Source organism: Tetranychus urticae, chromosome 1, assembly GCF_039701765.1.
Source record: "Tetranychus urticae isolate SD_2017Ah chromosome 1, NJAU_TeUrti_SD_1.0, whole genome shotgun sequence".
NCBI classification, from domain to species: Eukaryota; Metazoa; Arthropoda; class Arachnida; order Trombidiformes; family Tetranychidae; genus Tetranychus; species Tetranychus urticae.
Genome location: NC_142958.1, coordinates 14,310,015 through 14,325,245, shown reverse-complemented (window position 1 = coordinate 14,325,245; position 15,231 = coordinate 14,310,015). Strand labels below are relative to the sequence as shown.

General features: G+C 32.6%; 3 protein-coding genes across 8 annotated transcripts; all 3 read right to left on the bottom strand.

Annotated features, from left to right (window-relative positions):
- Positions 1 to 1,392: 1,392 nt before the first annotated feature.
- On the bottom strand, positions 1,393 to 3,665 carry fzy (cell division cycle 20 protein fzy). Its single transcript, XM_015935399.2, has 4 exons — positions 3,333 to 3,665; positions 2,401 to 3,207; positions 2,210 to 2,335; positions 1,393 to 2,110 (listed from the first exon to the last, which is right to left on the bottom strand). Exons 1-4 carry the CDS (start codon positions 3,600 to 3,602, stop codon positions 1,805 to 1,807), a joined length of 1,509 nt encoding a protein of 502 aa, XP_015790885.1. The 5' UTR covers positions 3,603 to 3,665; the 3' UTR covers positions 1,393 to 1,804.
- On the bottom strand, positions 3,510 to 6,678 carry LOC149094632 (voltage-gated potassium channel subunit beta-2-like). 3 transcript variants are annotated; one of them, XM_015935400.3, is made up of 6 exons: positions 6,520 to 6,678; positions 6,173 to 6,202; positions 5,694 to 6,079; positions 4,817 to 5,589; positions 4,427 to 4,515; positions 3,510 to 4,095 (listed from the first exon to the last, which is right to left on the bottom strand). In XM_015935400.3, the coding sequence occupies exons 1-6, from the start codon at positions 6,550 to 6,552 to the stop codon at positions 3,925 to 3,927; spliced, it is 1,482 nt and encodes a 493-aa protein (XP_015790886.2). In that variant the 5' UTR covers positions 6,553 to 6,678; the 3' UTR covers positions 3,510 to 3,924. The 3 variants fall into 3 exon arrangements, with proteins under 3 accessions (XP_015790886.2, XP_089122088.1, XP_015790888.2); XM_089265962.1 differs by having other exon boundaries at positions 6,423 to 6,531; XM_015935402.3 differs by lacking the exon at positions 6,520 to 6,678 and adding an exon at positions 6,300 to 6,429.
- Positions 6,679 to 8,767: 2,089 nt separating this feature from the next.
- Positions 8,768 to 14,342, bottom strand: LOC107367663 (kinesin-like protein KIF2A). 4 transcript variants are annotated; one of them, XM_025162021.2, is made up of 8 exons: positions 14,044 to 14,334; positions 13,392 to 13,539; positions 13,230 to 13,313; positions 11,633 to 12,517; positions 11,029 to 11,490; positions 10,534 to 10,809; positions 10,229 to 10,435; positions 8,768 to 9,804 (listed from the first exon to the last, which is right to left on the bottom strand). In XM_025162021.2, the coding sequence occupies exons 2-7, from the start codon at positions 13,533 to 13,535 to the stop codon at positions 10,232 to 10,234; spliced, it is 2,055 nt and encodes a 684-aa protein (XP_025017789.1). In that variant the 5' UTR covers positions 13,536 to 13,539; positions 14,044 to 14,334; the 3' UTR covers positions 8,768 to 9,804; positions 10,229 to 10,231. The 4 variants fall into 4 exon arrangements, with proteins under 4 accessions (XP_025017789.1, XP_025017788.1, XP_089122086.1 ...); XM_025162020.2 differs by lacking the exon at positions 14,044 to 14,334 and having other exon boundaries at positions 13,392 to 13,641; XM_089265960.1 differs by lacking the exon at positions 8,768 to 9,804 and having other exon boundaries at positions 9,933 to 10,435; positions 14,044 to 14,342.
- Between the last annotated feature and the right edge of the window lie 889 nt (positions 14,343 to 15,231).

The following is a 15,231-nucleotide window of genomic DNA, read 5'->3' as shown; positions in this document are numbered from 1 at the left end:
TTAAATTGTATCCAGAATAATTTAAATCACTTTTAAATCTAATAACATTGCAATAATACTTTAACACTTTAATGGCTCTACTCTTTTATTTTGGGCTTTAAAGGTTCACTTGTGTTTCTTTTGTTTGATTGCTTCTTGGTGTTAATTTCCTGTTGATTGTTCAATTAATCATTTACCAATTGTTTGGTGTTTAGTTAATTTGCTTATTATTGGGTCAAAAGTTGATAATGGTTTAAATGGTGAAAGTGAATGAGATTTTAAAATGTAAAGTAAAAGACAATTTTGACATTGATCATGAAATTGTCATTACAATGGAAATCATTGATTGATTGGATGACGATTGATTAATTGGCTTTTAATCAAACGGAATACACTAAATGTGGATTGTTTTTTTGATTAATAATGTAAAGTCAGGAAAATTAAGCAAATGAATCAAAAGTGAAACTTGTCATTAAGTAACATATTAGAATGGCTTTTTTCGCTTCTATTAATTGACTTAACAAAATCAATATATCAGTATGTGTTGCCTGCTTTTCCAAGTATATTTATATTAAACATGCTGAGAGAAAGATGATGATGATGATGATGATAAGCTGGGTGAGGAGGATGCAGATGGTGATGGTGATGATGGAGGAAGAGAGTTGACTTGTTGGACAAAGGATATTTATAAAGCGAAGCCAATAAGGAAACCTTTTACATCACCTCGTTTGGTACTTGAAACCCTCAATTCATGGTTATTATTGAAAACAATCTTCTTCTTCTTTTTTCCTCGTCATTTAAATTACAAATTATGATAAATCATTAGCTGATCAACTGATGATATACATTTTGGTTGAGATAATTATACAGTTTGATTTGATTCCAACAAGTCTCGGTTTTACATATGTTTTGGGTTTTCAACTTGAAGCATATGGAAAGGTGAATCTTTTTTTGGTTTAATCAAGAAATCTTTAATAAAACATTCAGTTGAGGTTATTTTTAAAATGATTTCACCTTATAAGGTTTGATTGTAGCAACTGTTGACATTTAATCAGATTTAAGGTGATTTTGATTGGCTTTTAACCATTTATTCAACTTAAGTGTCATTTTGGGTTAAGCTTGTTTTTTGCTCTCAAGTCGGTTATACAATGACAATTGGTTAAATTGCTGTTGAACCAATATTTTACATTCAATTTTTGATTGGAAGTTGTTTTAATGATGCTAATTCTAGCTTCAGTTTAATTTTTTTGTTCACTTGAGTTGATCAACTTTGGATTAAAAGATGTGGACAGATTTTAACTCTAGCTTTTCCTAATGCTTTCATAGGATAATGAAAGCCAATTGATTACGGTTAATCTAGATTAGGATTAGAGGCGAGCGAAATTTGGTGACGTAAAAACTCGAGACAGTGGATTGCGTTTTGGGTAAACTTTTATTGATATTTAATAATCATCCTTTGGCTCTATCTCAAAAGAGATGAGAAAGATAGTCATTTTCAATCTTGAATGCAAGGCAGTGGTCTAAGGGCAATAATGTCGGGTGTTGATGTTAACAATGCATGGTTGAGAAACATGAGACGATTAAAATTATTCAAAATGGTATCAGGTATGATTTCAATGTAAAATGAAAAAAAGTTATGATTATAAAATGAACGCGTAAGGAATTTTCATGAAATAATGAGAATTATCTTAACATAATCACAGTTCCTCCTAAGTTTATGATGATGATGAAAATAGTCGTGTTATTTGGAGGGTTTTTAAGAATAATTTAAAGTTCATAATTAAAATTTTGCAACTATCGCAAATGAATTTCTGAATTGGATCATTTAACGAATGCTGCTTCTCAATGGATTGTTAACAAGTATATCCTTATAAGCCTTAAGTTCTGCCTTCTTCTTCTTTTCATTGTCGACCTGGAAGCATTCCCAGAACCTTAAAGTCTCGTCGGCACTTAAAGAGACAACCGTTGAGCCATCAGGGCTCATGGAAAGTCCTAATATCCTTTGAGTGTGACCTCTGAGTTCAGTAATTTTAGAGACTCCTGGATATTTCCATACTATTAACTCATTCTTTGAATAACCATGGGCAGAAATAAGTTCTTGATACTCTTTAGACCAAAGTATAGCACAGACCTGAAAAAAGAATAAGATCATTATTTTAATATAGTTCTAGAATTGATGAAACTGTCTCAAAAAATTTAAAGTAAATAAAATACATAGATCATAACATACCTGAGATTTAGCATCTACAGAATAAAGGCATGAGCCGTTGTTGACATTCCAAATCTTAATGTGTCGATCAGCAGTACCACCTCCTGTAGCCAAAAGATTGGGTTTCCATGGACTCCAAGCAAGTGCCTAATAAAAATGTTCAGCAAATTGATTATAAATAAAAAGTAACCAAAAAATTTAAAATAACTTACCTTGACAGCAGCTGTGTGAGAGTTGAAAGTGTAAAGTGGTCGATCATTTCCAGGATCTTTGCTCCATATGTTAACTACATTGTCATTGCCTCCAGAAGCTAAATAATTCCCTCCAGATGACCACTTGAGCCCGCAAACCTCTTGTTCATGTCCATTCAAAGTTCCGATATGATGTTGAGCGACTCGCACGTCATGATGAAAGATTTGACCATTGCGTGATCCACTGCTCAGCACATGACTATTCCATGCCAAGGTAGATACACGGGCCGTGTGTCCTTGCATTATTCTAAGTCTTTTCTGTTGTTCGGCGTCCCACAACTGAACTTCACGGTTACTTGTACCAACGGCAAGATTATTAAATCCATCAAACCATGCCACAGATGAGATGTATTCACCTTCAGGTAAGCCAACAAGTTTAGTAATTGAACCATTTGATGCGTTCCATAAGTAAAGATCTTTGTCAAGGGCGACAGCCAGTAAATTGTTACTGTTCCAGTCCAATAATTGAAGATAGTAATCGTTTTTAATATCAGGAGCATCTAAAATTCGCTCGGGTTGAGATGGTATATGTCGGTTAGATTTTTTACAAGAATTTGATATTTTACTAGAGCTATAAAGAACTTTAAGACTGTTAGCATGGCCTTCTGGAGCTAATGGAGCCTTGTCATTGAAACATAATATGCGATGGTTATTTAAATCACAATTGAGCGCCTCGCTAATTGCTTGTTGTTTAGTTGATTGATTAATTGTAGTGTCTTTTACGGGTTCACCATCATTTTCTTTGGTTGTTTTGTCCCCCTGAGTTAACTGAAAATTAAATAAAGAAATTATTAAAAAAGATGAACAGATGAACAGAAATCGATCATCGAATAGTTTATTTTTTAGAGGGCAAAAGGTTAGGGGTTGACAAAAAAGTTTTTCAAACTACTTACCAAATGATGATTTATTTCAAAATTCATTGCATTTCGGTTTGGAATGTACCGGTCTGCTGCTGAAGTCGGGCTACCAGGAGTTTTAAGAGTGTTATTCATAGCTGATGGAGTCACTTTGGGGGTTTTAAAGTTTGACTTTTTTCCCGGCGTTTTACATGGAGTTTTAGCGGTTGAAGCTACTGGAGCTGATAGTGATTTATTACAAATCGAGTCAGTAAGATTTAAATTGACAAACGAGTCAAGAAGCGATACATTTGTGTATTTGGACATTTTTAAGGTATTTTAAAATTTTAGATGTTTCGATTTTTTAAAGTGTGTTTAACAAAAGGAGTAGTTTTAAACTAAAATAAACCGAAAAGACGTTTGAATAAGGAAACTGCGTGAAAACCTAGCGGATAAATTCAAAAATTTGAGAGGCGCACAGTTCAACCTACCCTAATATCCGCCTTTTTCTGCACGTTTCCAAGCAAGTTGCTTAGAGACAAGATAACAAGAAATTTAAATGAAAACAAACGAATGTTGAGATGGAATTGCAATAAAATGATTTTCGAGCAGGAACAGGAATTGAACGAAACTGAAATGATGAATCGGATTATAAATTAGTTGCTGATTCTCTTTGACTTGTACTAACACCATTTTCACATCCATTTGGTGCTAATGAAACATGTACTGATCCACTTGGAACGATTTTCCGCGCCATTGGTCGGTTGTCAAGCACCTTTTCCACTTCTTCCAGAATCGCTGGAGTCAGCTTGCTTATTAACTGAAGAAAGATAAAATAGATTTCTCATTAATTAATCATATTTTAATCTCAAAGGTTTTCGAGAGCATTCAAAATCCAAGTCAATCAACTTTGATTCATTCATCAAAAGAAATACATTTTTAAATGAAAAAACTGTTTTAGCAACTCTTTCGTGAAACACTAGTATTTTGAGTTGCCAAAGTGTAAAACTAACATAAGTGCAACATCGTGACTTCTCTTTAAATTTTGAAACTCAGGGTGAAATGGAATTAATTGAAACAATTTATTTTCTCCTAGAAATATCTTTTCTCCTAATTTGTCAATATAAAGATTATCATTTTTGAATAATTACCTTAATTGTGTTGAGTTGAGAGTATAGTTGATCAAGTGATCTGGGAGCAATCAGAATACAATTGACATTTTCATTTCGCAGAGACCAAGCTGATGAAATAGATATAAAAATTATAATAATTTGTTTATCAATAGAATGGCGCAGTGATTTTGAATAAGAAAGGCCAGCTTAAAAATATCATTCTTGAAAATGTTCTAGCACAATGAAGAGAGTGTAAGATTAAAACGTGGAAAGGTTGAAAATACATGAATAAAATCATAGAACTCAGTTTTATGCAAGCTACTAAAATCTTCTCATCCCTAAGGATAAAAATAATCCCTCTATTGATTCTATTTAGTTTGAACGCTGGACCTTTTGAATTCAGAATCACTGTATTAATTTAAAGCTAACCTGTGGTGAATTGTGTCATGTCACACGAAAGTTTACTTATAATTCCATTGAGTTCAGCCAATTTACCCTGGGCAATATTGGTCTTCACATCTGTTTTGAGTGACCTTTTAGATATGAAAGCGATTCCTTCATCATTATTCAATGAAAATGGAGACCAAACTATGGATCCTACACCAACTTTGTGATATAACTCTGGCATGTAAAGTTCCATCTTTTCACGAGTAAACATATGATACTCCATTTGTTCACAAGTTGGAGGAGGACAATTAAACTGACGTGCTACTGAAAAAGCTTCCATAATGTGAACTGGTGACCAGCGAGAAGTTCCCCAATAGAAAGTAAGACCTCGATCAATTAGGTTACCCATAGTTCTAACAATCTCCTCCATTGGACACATTCCATCCAATTTATTAATTATGACTATGTCAACATAACGCAACTGTAAACGACGGAGTGAAGCCTCTAATGCTTCAGTTAACATTTTTCTCGATAATCCACAACCTCCAGCAGTTGCAGATGGTCCATTATTCCAAAATAATTTAGTTGAAACCATGTATGTATTACGCTTCCAACCACGTTTCCTTAAAATGTTCCCAAGCATCACCTCACTACGACCATTAACAAATGCATCACCAGTATCAAAATAATTGCATCCATTTTCATATGCTACAGAAACCAATTCCTCAGCTGCTTGATCACTAAGGCGAGTTCCGAATGCACTCCAGAGACCAAAGCCAACAGTTGGAATTTGAAGACCACTCTTGCCTAAATTTCTGTTTTTTAAAAGAGATTAAGATATGACAATTAGTGGTAAGACCATTTCAAAATTGTATTGAGGAAAATCTGGTTAATCAAAACATAAAAAAACGAAACTCACTTATATTTCATGGAACCAACTGCTGGAGGAGCGAAATTAGCGAATATTTCATATCTAGGTGTAGATGGAGTAGCGCTATAAGCGGGTGAATTTGTATCGCCCATAAAGGGATATTCATTTGCATTTATCTCATTTCGATATCCATGGTGCTGCATATGAGCATGTTGTTGACTATGATGAGATGTCTGCTGCTGGGTCTGCGGTTGTTGTGAATGAGATTGTGTTTGAATAATTGGCTGTTGTTGATGATGTTCATAAAGACCATTGTTCACAGCACTATTAGCTACATAACCAGATCCTTGAGGTCCACTAATACTTGTGTTAGCAGCTCCAATGCTACCACTTTCACTAGAACCGGCACCAGTTTCTCGGTTCATTGCTCGAAACTGCCAATGTAAGAATAAAGTATAAATTAATTTACGTATAAAAATAATTTAATATTGAAATACTTATAAGCAAAAAATGTAAAAACAACTCACTTGAAATGGAATAGATGAAAGGTATTGTTGCTTTAATATTAGTCACAAAAAAGAGAAAAAATCGAGGTTACACAGAGATAATAGACAATAATTTTTGCACAATTACAATTGAAATAAAATTATTTACTTGGCTCAGACAACTCGATTGAAAATTAATGACTATTAAAACTCCATGGAAATCAATAAATTAAATGCTGAAAAATGACTTGAAAGAGGCAGTTTATTTCTGTAATAACACTTGGATACTCACTCGCTTTTGTTTAACTCGAGCCTAGCTGTCTCTTTCGATATCTCTTTCTATTTTTCTCCTCTCTTTCCTCTCTTTGATCAGATGAATACAAAATTACCTGGCTTTGAAAATTGTTAGATCGCAGTCGCATGGATTGACTAAAATAAAATACTCTGATATTGAACAAAAAATGAGTAAAATAAAGTTCAATATTAGGATGAAATTTCTCAGTAAATTTATCAAAAACCGATAAACTATTGCAATATTAAACCAGCTTAAATCTTGAGGTTTATTGTACAAATGAACTAACCATTGAACGTGAGTTAACTGTTGATTACTTCAGAGTAATTGCCTTAAAATAAAACATTTGATAATTGCTTATTGCTTCAAGTTTTTCCATCAACTATTCCAATTGATTTACCTTTATCAGAAGTGCATATTTTGTCTTGAATGGCAATTTTTAGATGATTATTAGGCCGATAAATAAATGTAATAAAAATTGATTATTATGGTGGTTATAAAGAAATAATCAAACAGATTATTATCTAGGAAAAGAGTCAAGAGCTATCTGACTGAGTTTCATTGACTCAAGTTAGTAGTCAATCATCAATTATCGACTCATAAGCATATATGTAAATCAGATGATCGCATGTTTCACATAAATGTAAATGTAATCCATAATTATCATCATTACTTCAATAATAACTATCAAATTGAGACAATATAATCGCGAAAATAAAATTTGCTTAAACGTTTGAATAGCTAATTTAACCGAAGGCTATTTAAAATGGTCAAACTTGACTGCTATAAATTGAAATTTGTCTGATGAAATGAAAAATGAAGTATGACATTAAAAGTGTACACAAAATTAAATTCAAATTAAAAAGAGTCCGTTAATTCAATAATCATCTTTTTTATACTCTACAGTATTAACAGGCCAAAAATATGAATGAATCGTGCATCAACCCCACGTAACAAGTAATCAACATTGTCTTTAACCATTTCAGTCGATCAAAATTAAGATCATTGACCTGATCTCTCACTTAACCTCATCTCTCATGGTTATGGATCAGCTTTTCAATTCCTGGTGAGATGGAAAGAGACAAAGAAAGTTCACCTTTCCATATCTTTCTCGTCTTTCTAGTCCACCCTCACTGTATCACCACCTTGATTCACATATTAATATAATTGACTGTTAATCGTTTCCAATTGTCATTTTGCTTTTCCATGTCATTTGAAAGTCATTAATTATCAAATCAATCCTGAATGAATCGAGGCAACTAGACAACAGCTCAATGGTATTCCTTTTGCTTTCTACTTGAATCCAATACCAGTATAAATTGAAAAAAGATGCATTTGCCTCAAGTTTTAATTATAGCGTCAAATTTCAATCATGGCTTTTGATCACTTTTCAATATTTCCGGCCGATTTACTTTTCCCATGAGATAATGAATTCGTCAATCATTTGAATTTTATCTTTCTTGGTCCTTGGCTTTCTTTGATTCCTTGATTTTCCTTAAATTTCCTCAGGCAGTTGAACAGTTAATGAATACATTAAATCCATTTTTAAGATGAAATATTTTAGTTGGCTTTGATTGATAGGAAAGTTGATCAAGATCAACAGTTTCCATGGTTTTGCACTTTACAAATTCAACAGGAAAAGTTGTACCTTTTAAAATGATTAAAGATCAATCAGGTTGATGTTGAACATTTTTCTCGCAACCTTTTTTTGGAAACCTTTACTATTGTTTACATTGAATAAAGGATTGGATGTGAAAAAATATCAATACCAATAATAACCGCAAACCACATTAAAGTAAGCAATATAATAGGTTAATCAGTAAAACAGCTCCTGTTGGTTGATGGACATCATTGATGATCATTGTAATTGAAATTTTGCTCATTCACTGACATATGCAAAGATGATTGTTGAAGCCCAATTCATCAATTTGGGTCATCTTTTTTTGGGTCAACCTATTTAAATGCATGACATTTAACGATGGTCATTTAAACACGTGGTTTATCACATTAGTTAATCTGATTGATCCAAAATCATTTGACTTCACCAGCATCACAAGAAGGTTCAGGAATTAGAGAGGAACAATAAACCAAACGGTGAAATGTTGCTTCCAATAAAGATGAAGGGCTTTCAAATGCAACTTGTGGTTACGCCTTGATGTAAATGCAGCACTTTTACAACCGACAAAAAAAGTCGCAGTCAATCGCAATAATCGTTATTCCCACCAAATGAAAGTTTTATAATGTTTGACAGATTTAACTGTCTTTTGATTGAAGATCACAATTCAGCTTTGGGCTGAAAATAACAACTTAATTACTACTAATCTGAAAATGTGATTGAGGCTGCATTTAATGCCTTGTCATGTTTATTATTGAACATAAGAGTCAGTATAAAGAAGGGACGATAGGAAAGAGTAAAAGACACAGAAAGGTGATGGTGGGTTACTGATTAGTTGATTTAATTCTTCTTTTTCTGGTTGAAAAAAAAAGATGAAGATAAAAATATGAAAGATTGGGGTGGAAGAAGGGAGAGAAAGAAACATGTTTGTTTGTTTTTTTGAATCCAATACATCATTAAAGGTGTTGACAGTTCGTACTTGATAATGGCAATCAAAAGTTATCATAACAAACTTGACTGTGAATTGTTTAAATTGTTTCGTTGACAAAGTCCAAGCGAGGTTGACTTGCTTTCCTTCACATCTTCATTGAGCAGCACAAGTTAATAATTTTTAGATAAATAAATAAATATATGTAAGTTTTAATGCTTGTTTCAGCTGCTTCTTGAGATTCTCATGATACTTTCAGAGTAAGGTTGTAAAATTGACAGCCCCAAGTAAATGCATTAGGCATTCTTAATATTAAGCACTTTGATTGTTAACCAGCTTTCTTCATTGACATTGTTCTCAGTCGCTTATTGAATAAGTATCTCAAGACAAATTTGATCAAGGTAGTGATGAATGGTAACGATGATGGTAGGTACGATGAAAGAAATGCATAACATAACGAACAGGAGAATCACAATGATTTCCAATATTATAGCAGACAGAAAAGGGCTAGTATATTGAATTGATTTGCTTCAAACAATTTGTTCTTTTTTAACAGCAAACTGTTGGAAACCAATAACTCGGTAATGGTTGATTAGGTGTGTCCATTGATGGTGAATCCCAAAAAATAAAATAAGGAAGAAAATAATCATCATTATTGCTCATTGAAGTATTAATTGTGTTTGGCCTTTATGGTCAATTGGAGAATGTGGTTCCTTTTAAATTTCGTTGATATTCTTTGAGTGTTTCCTTCATCGCTTTTGTTTTCCATCTTTGGATGATTAACCTCTTTGTGCACATTGAATGACAAACAGTTTAACTAAAGAATCGCGAGTTTCAAACTAATAACAATGGAAAAAGAAAGAAAATTAAGAAAAATGATAAATCAAGTGTTGAAATGGTAAGCAAACGAAAAGCAGATGAATGAATAAACTAGGAAGTGAGAGTGAGAAGAGAGAAAGACAAAGAATTCGTTTAGGATTTTATCAGCCACAGAAATGATGGATTTTATAACCAATTTACAAAACAGAAATAAAGAGATAAAGGAAGGGCAAGAAGGAACAAAAGAAAAGGTAAAATATAAGGTTAGGAATAGAAATCGAGACAACTAGAGAGAAATGGATGAAGATAAAAAATTATGATTTAGAAATGCATTCGATTCAAGAGAAAAGTTATAAAGAAGGCGAGAAAAGGAAAGCGAAAGAGGGAAAGAGGAAATGCCAAGATATTTATCTTATAAATCACAATCAAATGTTTAGTTATTACAATTTATTTAACTATCCGTTTGCTCATTAGCTCTTCTTCGGCCAACTGTCCTCGGAATCCAGCCACTTTATCTTTAAAGCGTGATAAGACATCAATATGTTCATCTAATGAATCCTCCAGTTGGGCAACATAAGAATCAACGTCATAATCAACTTCAGCCGTCATTTTTAGCAATTGTGAATGAGTGGAGGTCCATTGAGGTAAAGTCTACGAAATTAGAAAGAGACAAATTTGCAAAGAGATACATAAAATTATTAATTGAAATTAAGTGAAATTTTCAGATACTACATGAGATAAAAACTTACGTCAACAAATGTTTTATGAATATCGAGTATTTCATCTTCCATTTCTTGAAGATGTGATAAAGTTTCATGAAAATTATATAAATCATCGGGTAAATCGTCTGCATTGGAATTGTGTAACAATGCTAAATCATCACCATTTCTAGTTAACATATCATCATCATATTCAGCGTTTTTAGGTTCCGGATTCTCAGCTCCAAGCTCTTTGACTCGATCAGCATAACGCAATGTATTCAAGGAATGCTCACAAGATTGCATACCAGGAGAAATCATAGCAATCTTTAAATACAGAAAAGAGAGTTATGAATAATCAATTTCATAACAAAAACAAAGGAAATATGAAATAGTGAATCAAGTTGGAGGAGAAAAGATCGATAAAGATTGAGGTATGAAATAGAAACATATAATTAAGAATAACAGATGATATAAAAAATGTAATGACGGAATAGTCTGGTTCGTAAAGTATAATGAACTTGAGAAAAAAATTTCGTGACTCACCATACAGGTTCTTGAATTTTCACCAATAAAAGAGTCTCTAAGAACTTGCGTTAATTTACTGGCTCTGAAGGGTAAATGAGCTCCTTTTCTACCCAGTGCTCGAATACACTCTTTCAATGCTAATAGGGATTTATTGATTTCTGCACCTTCCATTCGAGTTTGGCGGTTTGCTGAAGATGTATCAGCACCTCTTTCGTTACCAGCTAAATCGATTAGGGAAAATTTTCCCCTGAGTCTATTATTTCTTTTTTTCAAAATAATCTGGAAAACAGCGTGAGATCTAGAAGAATGATTATTAGCTGATGTGACACCGGATGTACGAATATTGTTGCCCATTTGAATCAATTTCAAGACATCATCTACTGTCTCAACTGCTCTCTCCTGGAGACCTACAACTTGAATCTGGTTTTTAGCGTCCTCTAAGACTCTAAGCTTTGCTTTACCATTAAGGAGATCAAAAACCTGCAATTGTCAAACAAACAAAAAAGAGATGAAGGTAAAAAAATTGTTTTGTAAACACACTCTTGGAATATAAGTAGCTCTGAAGGGCTTTGTTTAACTGGTCTTCAAAAAATTTAAACTTTATAATGAAACGGAATCTTACCTTTCCACTGTAAATTTCAAAGAAACTAGCAAAAACTACAAAATCTTCATTCCTATATTTCGGTGACTTTACAAGCTTGAATACATCTCGCGCAGCAAGGTAGTATATACCTCTAGATGAATCTTGAGATTTACCATGGAAATCACCACCCATAGTATGTGTTTTACCACTTCCAGTTTGACCATATGCAAAACATGTTGCCATTCCACCTTCAAAAATAGTCTGTACAAGGGGTTTGGCGGTATATCTATAAATCAATTCATTGTCTGCTGTTTCATCAAATGCATAATCAAATCGGAACATATGATTTTCCAGGTATCTTGTTAAGTCAACTTTGTGTTTAGGCTCATGAACAACAATTAAATCTTTTGAGGGCACTGTAATCACATCAATATCTTTTTTGGAAATTTCTTTTTTGTTCATCGGTCTTTTACGAACAGCCACACAAATTTGATGAATTTCGACAGGATCACCCATATTGAGTGGCTTAAATTCAATTTGAGATCGATATTCACGAATCATGCCCAAAAATTCCCAATTTGGATTTCCTTGGTCTACAGCTGACATTAATTCCATTTTTTCTGCTTTCTGTTCAGCCTGCCGACAACGTCTTTCTTCTCTCTGTTTTTTAATACGATCAACTTCTTTAACGACATTTGATCGACGACGTGAAGCTGCTGGAATGACAGCCGACTTTTGTCCCACTGTTTGATTCATATGCTGAGATTGATTGATGCCACAAGGTGCTGATGACAAGACTGTTGGTAATGCCTCCGGTATGCTCATGCCATTTCCATTACTAATAGTTTGACGAGATGTCTGTCTCACTCTTAAGGATCCTTTGGTTGAGTTAAGAGCAGCCACTGATGGCCTGGGAGGTAATACCTAAGACGATGGAAACAGAAAAATGAATAAATCGATAAAATAAATTAGTGATCAATGACAGATAGAGCATTAAAACAAGAGCATGGAGGGAGAACATAAAAAACTGAAATTAGGATGGGAGATAAAAAAAGAAGGGCAAGCAGAGAAGGAGGGAGAAAATAATGAATTGAGAAAAGAAAGATAAAACTAAGAAATAATAAATAAAAGACCCAAAAGAACGGCATAAATAAAGTAAATGTAAGATGCATTAAAAAAAGTAAATAGGAGATGGTTTGTATGCAATCAATGTAGGAATAATTCATAACCCTTCATACCTCTTCGCTATTATACTGATCATCGGAATGCAAATTGTTTAGAGAGAAGAGAAGAAAATATTTTAAAATACAATTGAAATGATTAGTGAAGAAAAAGAGCCAACACACCCAAAGGTGAGATTTTAAGTCAAGTATAAGAGAAAGAAATTAAAGAGAGAGAGAGAAAGAGAGATGAAAAAGATGAGAGAGAGAAAGAGAAGAGAAACAAAGAGATACAATGAAAAATAAGTAGCAACGGGTTTGATCTTTTTCCCCTTTGATGTTGATGAAGTCAAATCAGTGGAATCATCGCCCTCGCCAAAATAATAAAATACTTCTTGACATAAGATATGGGTGATGGCCCTACGTTAAATTGCACGTAAAGTGAAACAAGACCATAGTTGGTCGGATATACATACCCTTCTTGGAGCAACCGTTTTACTTGGATTGGGGACATCCTCACTTAGATTTGGATTAAGAAGGTAAACAGATTCAAAATCAATCTAAAGTTGGAAAAGAAAAGAGCATGTTAATTGATAGTCAAAGCAAATATATTAGAATCTTGGATTGAATCAACGAACCTCTTTTCCCTTAATTTCTTCCGATTCCGACCATTCAACAGTTACACTTCTATTGGCATAATCAATGCTACTTATAACAGCAGAATGGATGCGACCATTGGTACGTTGGATGTCAACATCCATTCCAACTTGAAGCTTGGCCATGGTACTAATATTGGATGAATAATTAAAACAACATTAACAATTAAAAATCTGAAACAAAAACAAAAAACGGCAAAGTTATTAGGTTTATTAGGTTGATGGATTGGTAAACTGGTAGTTAAGGTAAGACTAAAAATCACGCAAAATTTGATTCTTTAATTTTGCTGCCATCTATTGCAATTAAATTGAACAAAACGGTATATTCTATTTATCACACTATTTCCAATAAATGAAAAAACCTGTTTAATGAGAAAGATTATCAAAATTGATATTAAATAACTTTTTTTTACCAGACTGAGAGTTCTGTTAGCTTTTGAGTTATCATTGAATATTTCCAAAATTTTTGTAAAAACTCAGTTATCTCACAAATTCATATTAAAAACCAAATTACCAACAATTGACATTTCAAAATTGTGAATCTTTTTCCCTGTCCAATTGCACAAAATATGTTCAATTGATTATCATCCAACCTAATCTTAAATGTTACATCAATTGATTAATGTTTAATTACCTTTACAACATTAGTAACATATAAAAATAACAAAATATAAACCAGACCAATAAACAACTCCAACAAGATTATAATGTTGCATTCACATTGGCAAGTGTACATAAAATTATGAGCATTACTTTTGTAAATAACTCAACAGCTAAGAGATCAATTCAAACACAAATTGTAAATAATTTAACCTTAATTAGTTCAAACCAAGAGCAAGAAAAATTAAACTAAAAGAGTAATCAAGAGTAAACAATTAAAAAACAAAGTAAATCATAAAGTAACCCAACATAATTCAAACAGCAACAAATGACAAGTTAAAGTTTCTCCAGCAAACAATAGATGGCATTTAATGTCTCAAACCCAAACCAGCAAATATCAAAAGGTCGTTGATATCAGGTATTATTATTATCATTATTATTATTATTATATTTTTGCTGACGATTCTGTTTCTCATATTTATCCTGTTATTACAAACAAGTTTTTGTTCTGTTGTTATCATCATAAATGTCACATTGCACAGAATCAACACTAATTATAGTCAAAATTGTATCTAAAATATCATCCCAAACGATCAGAAGAGGAAAAACAGTGTTTACGATAACAATTGAAAGATGCGATAAAAGAGCAATTCTCGGTTTATTGCCATTCATTGTTAACAATTAAACTCATTTAATGGTTGAAGGAGAGCAGCAAAAAGTATGAAAGGTTACATTGAATTTAAAAAGTGCAATGAAAAGTGTTTACAAAGCCAGTGAAAAAAGCATCAACATTTCAAATGACTTTTGACTTTTGTTACCAACCCAACACACATAATCCATGAGTCGAGTAAATTATGATAATTGAAGGGAAAGAAACAAAAAGAAAGGTTTTAATTTGATTAAATGTAATTTAATCATTCAACTGAATGCCATAAACTTGAAAATAAAACTTGAAAATGATTAAAAATGAAATTCTGTGAAAAAAATATTGAATTACTAATGATAATAACACAGACAGACAGCGATTACACTAATGATAACTTGATAATTTTGATAATAATAATAGCGATAAAATGATATTAATAAAAATTCCCTGTAAAACAGGATTATGTTTGTCAGTTGTAATATAAGGAACAAGAGGAATCTTGAAGTTGATTTTTAACCATTAAAAGTTGAACTCGAATTACTTATCATGTTAATAGACAATAATCTTAATGATCAG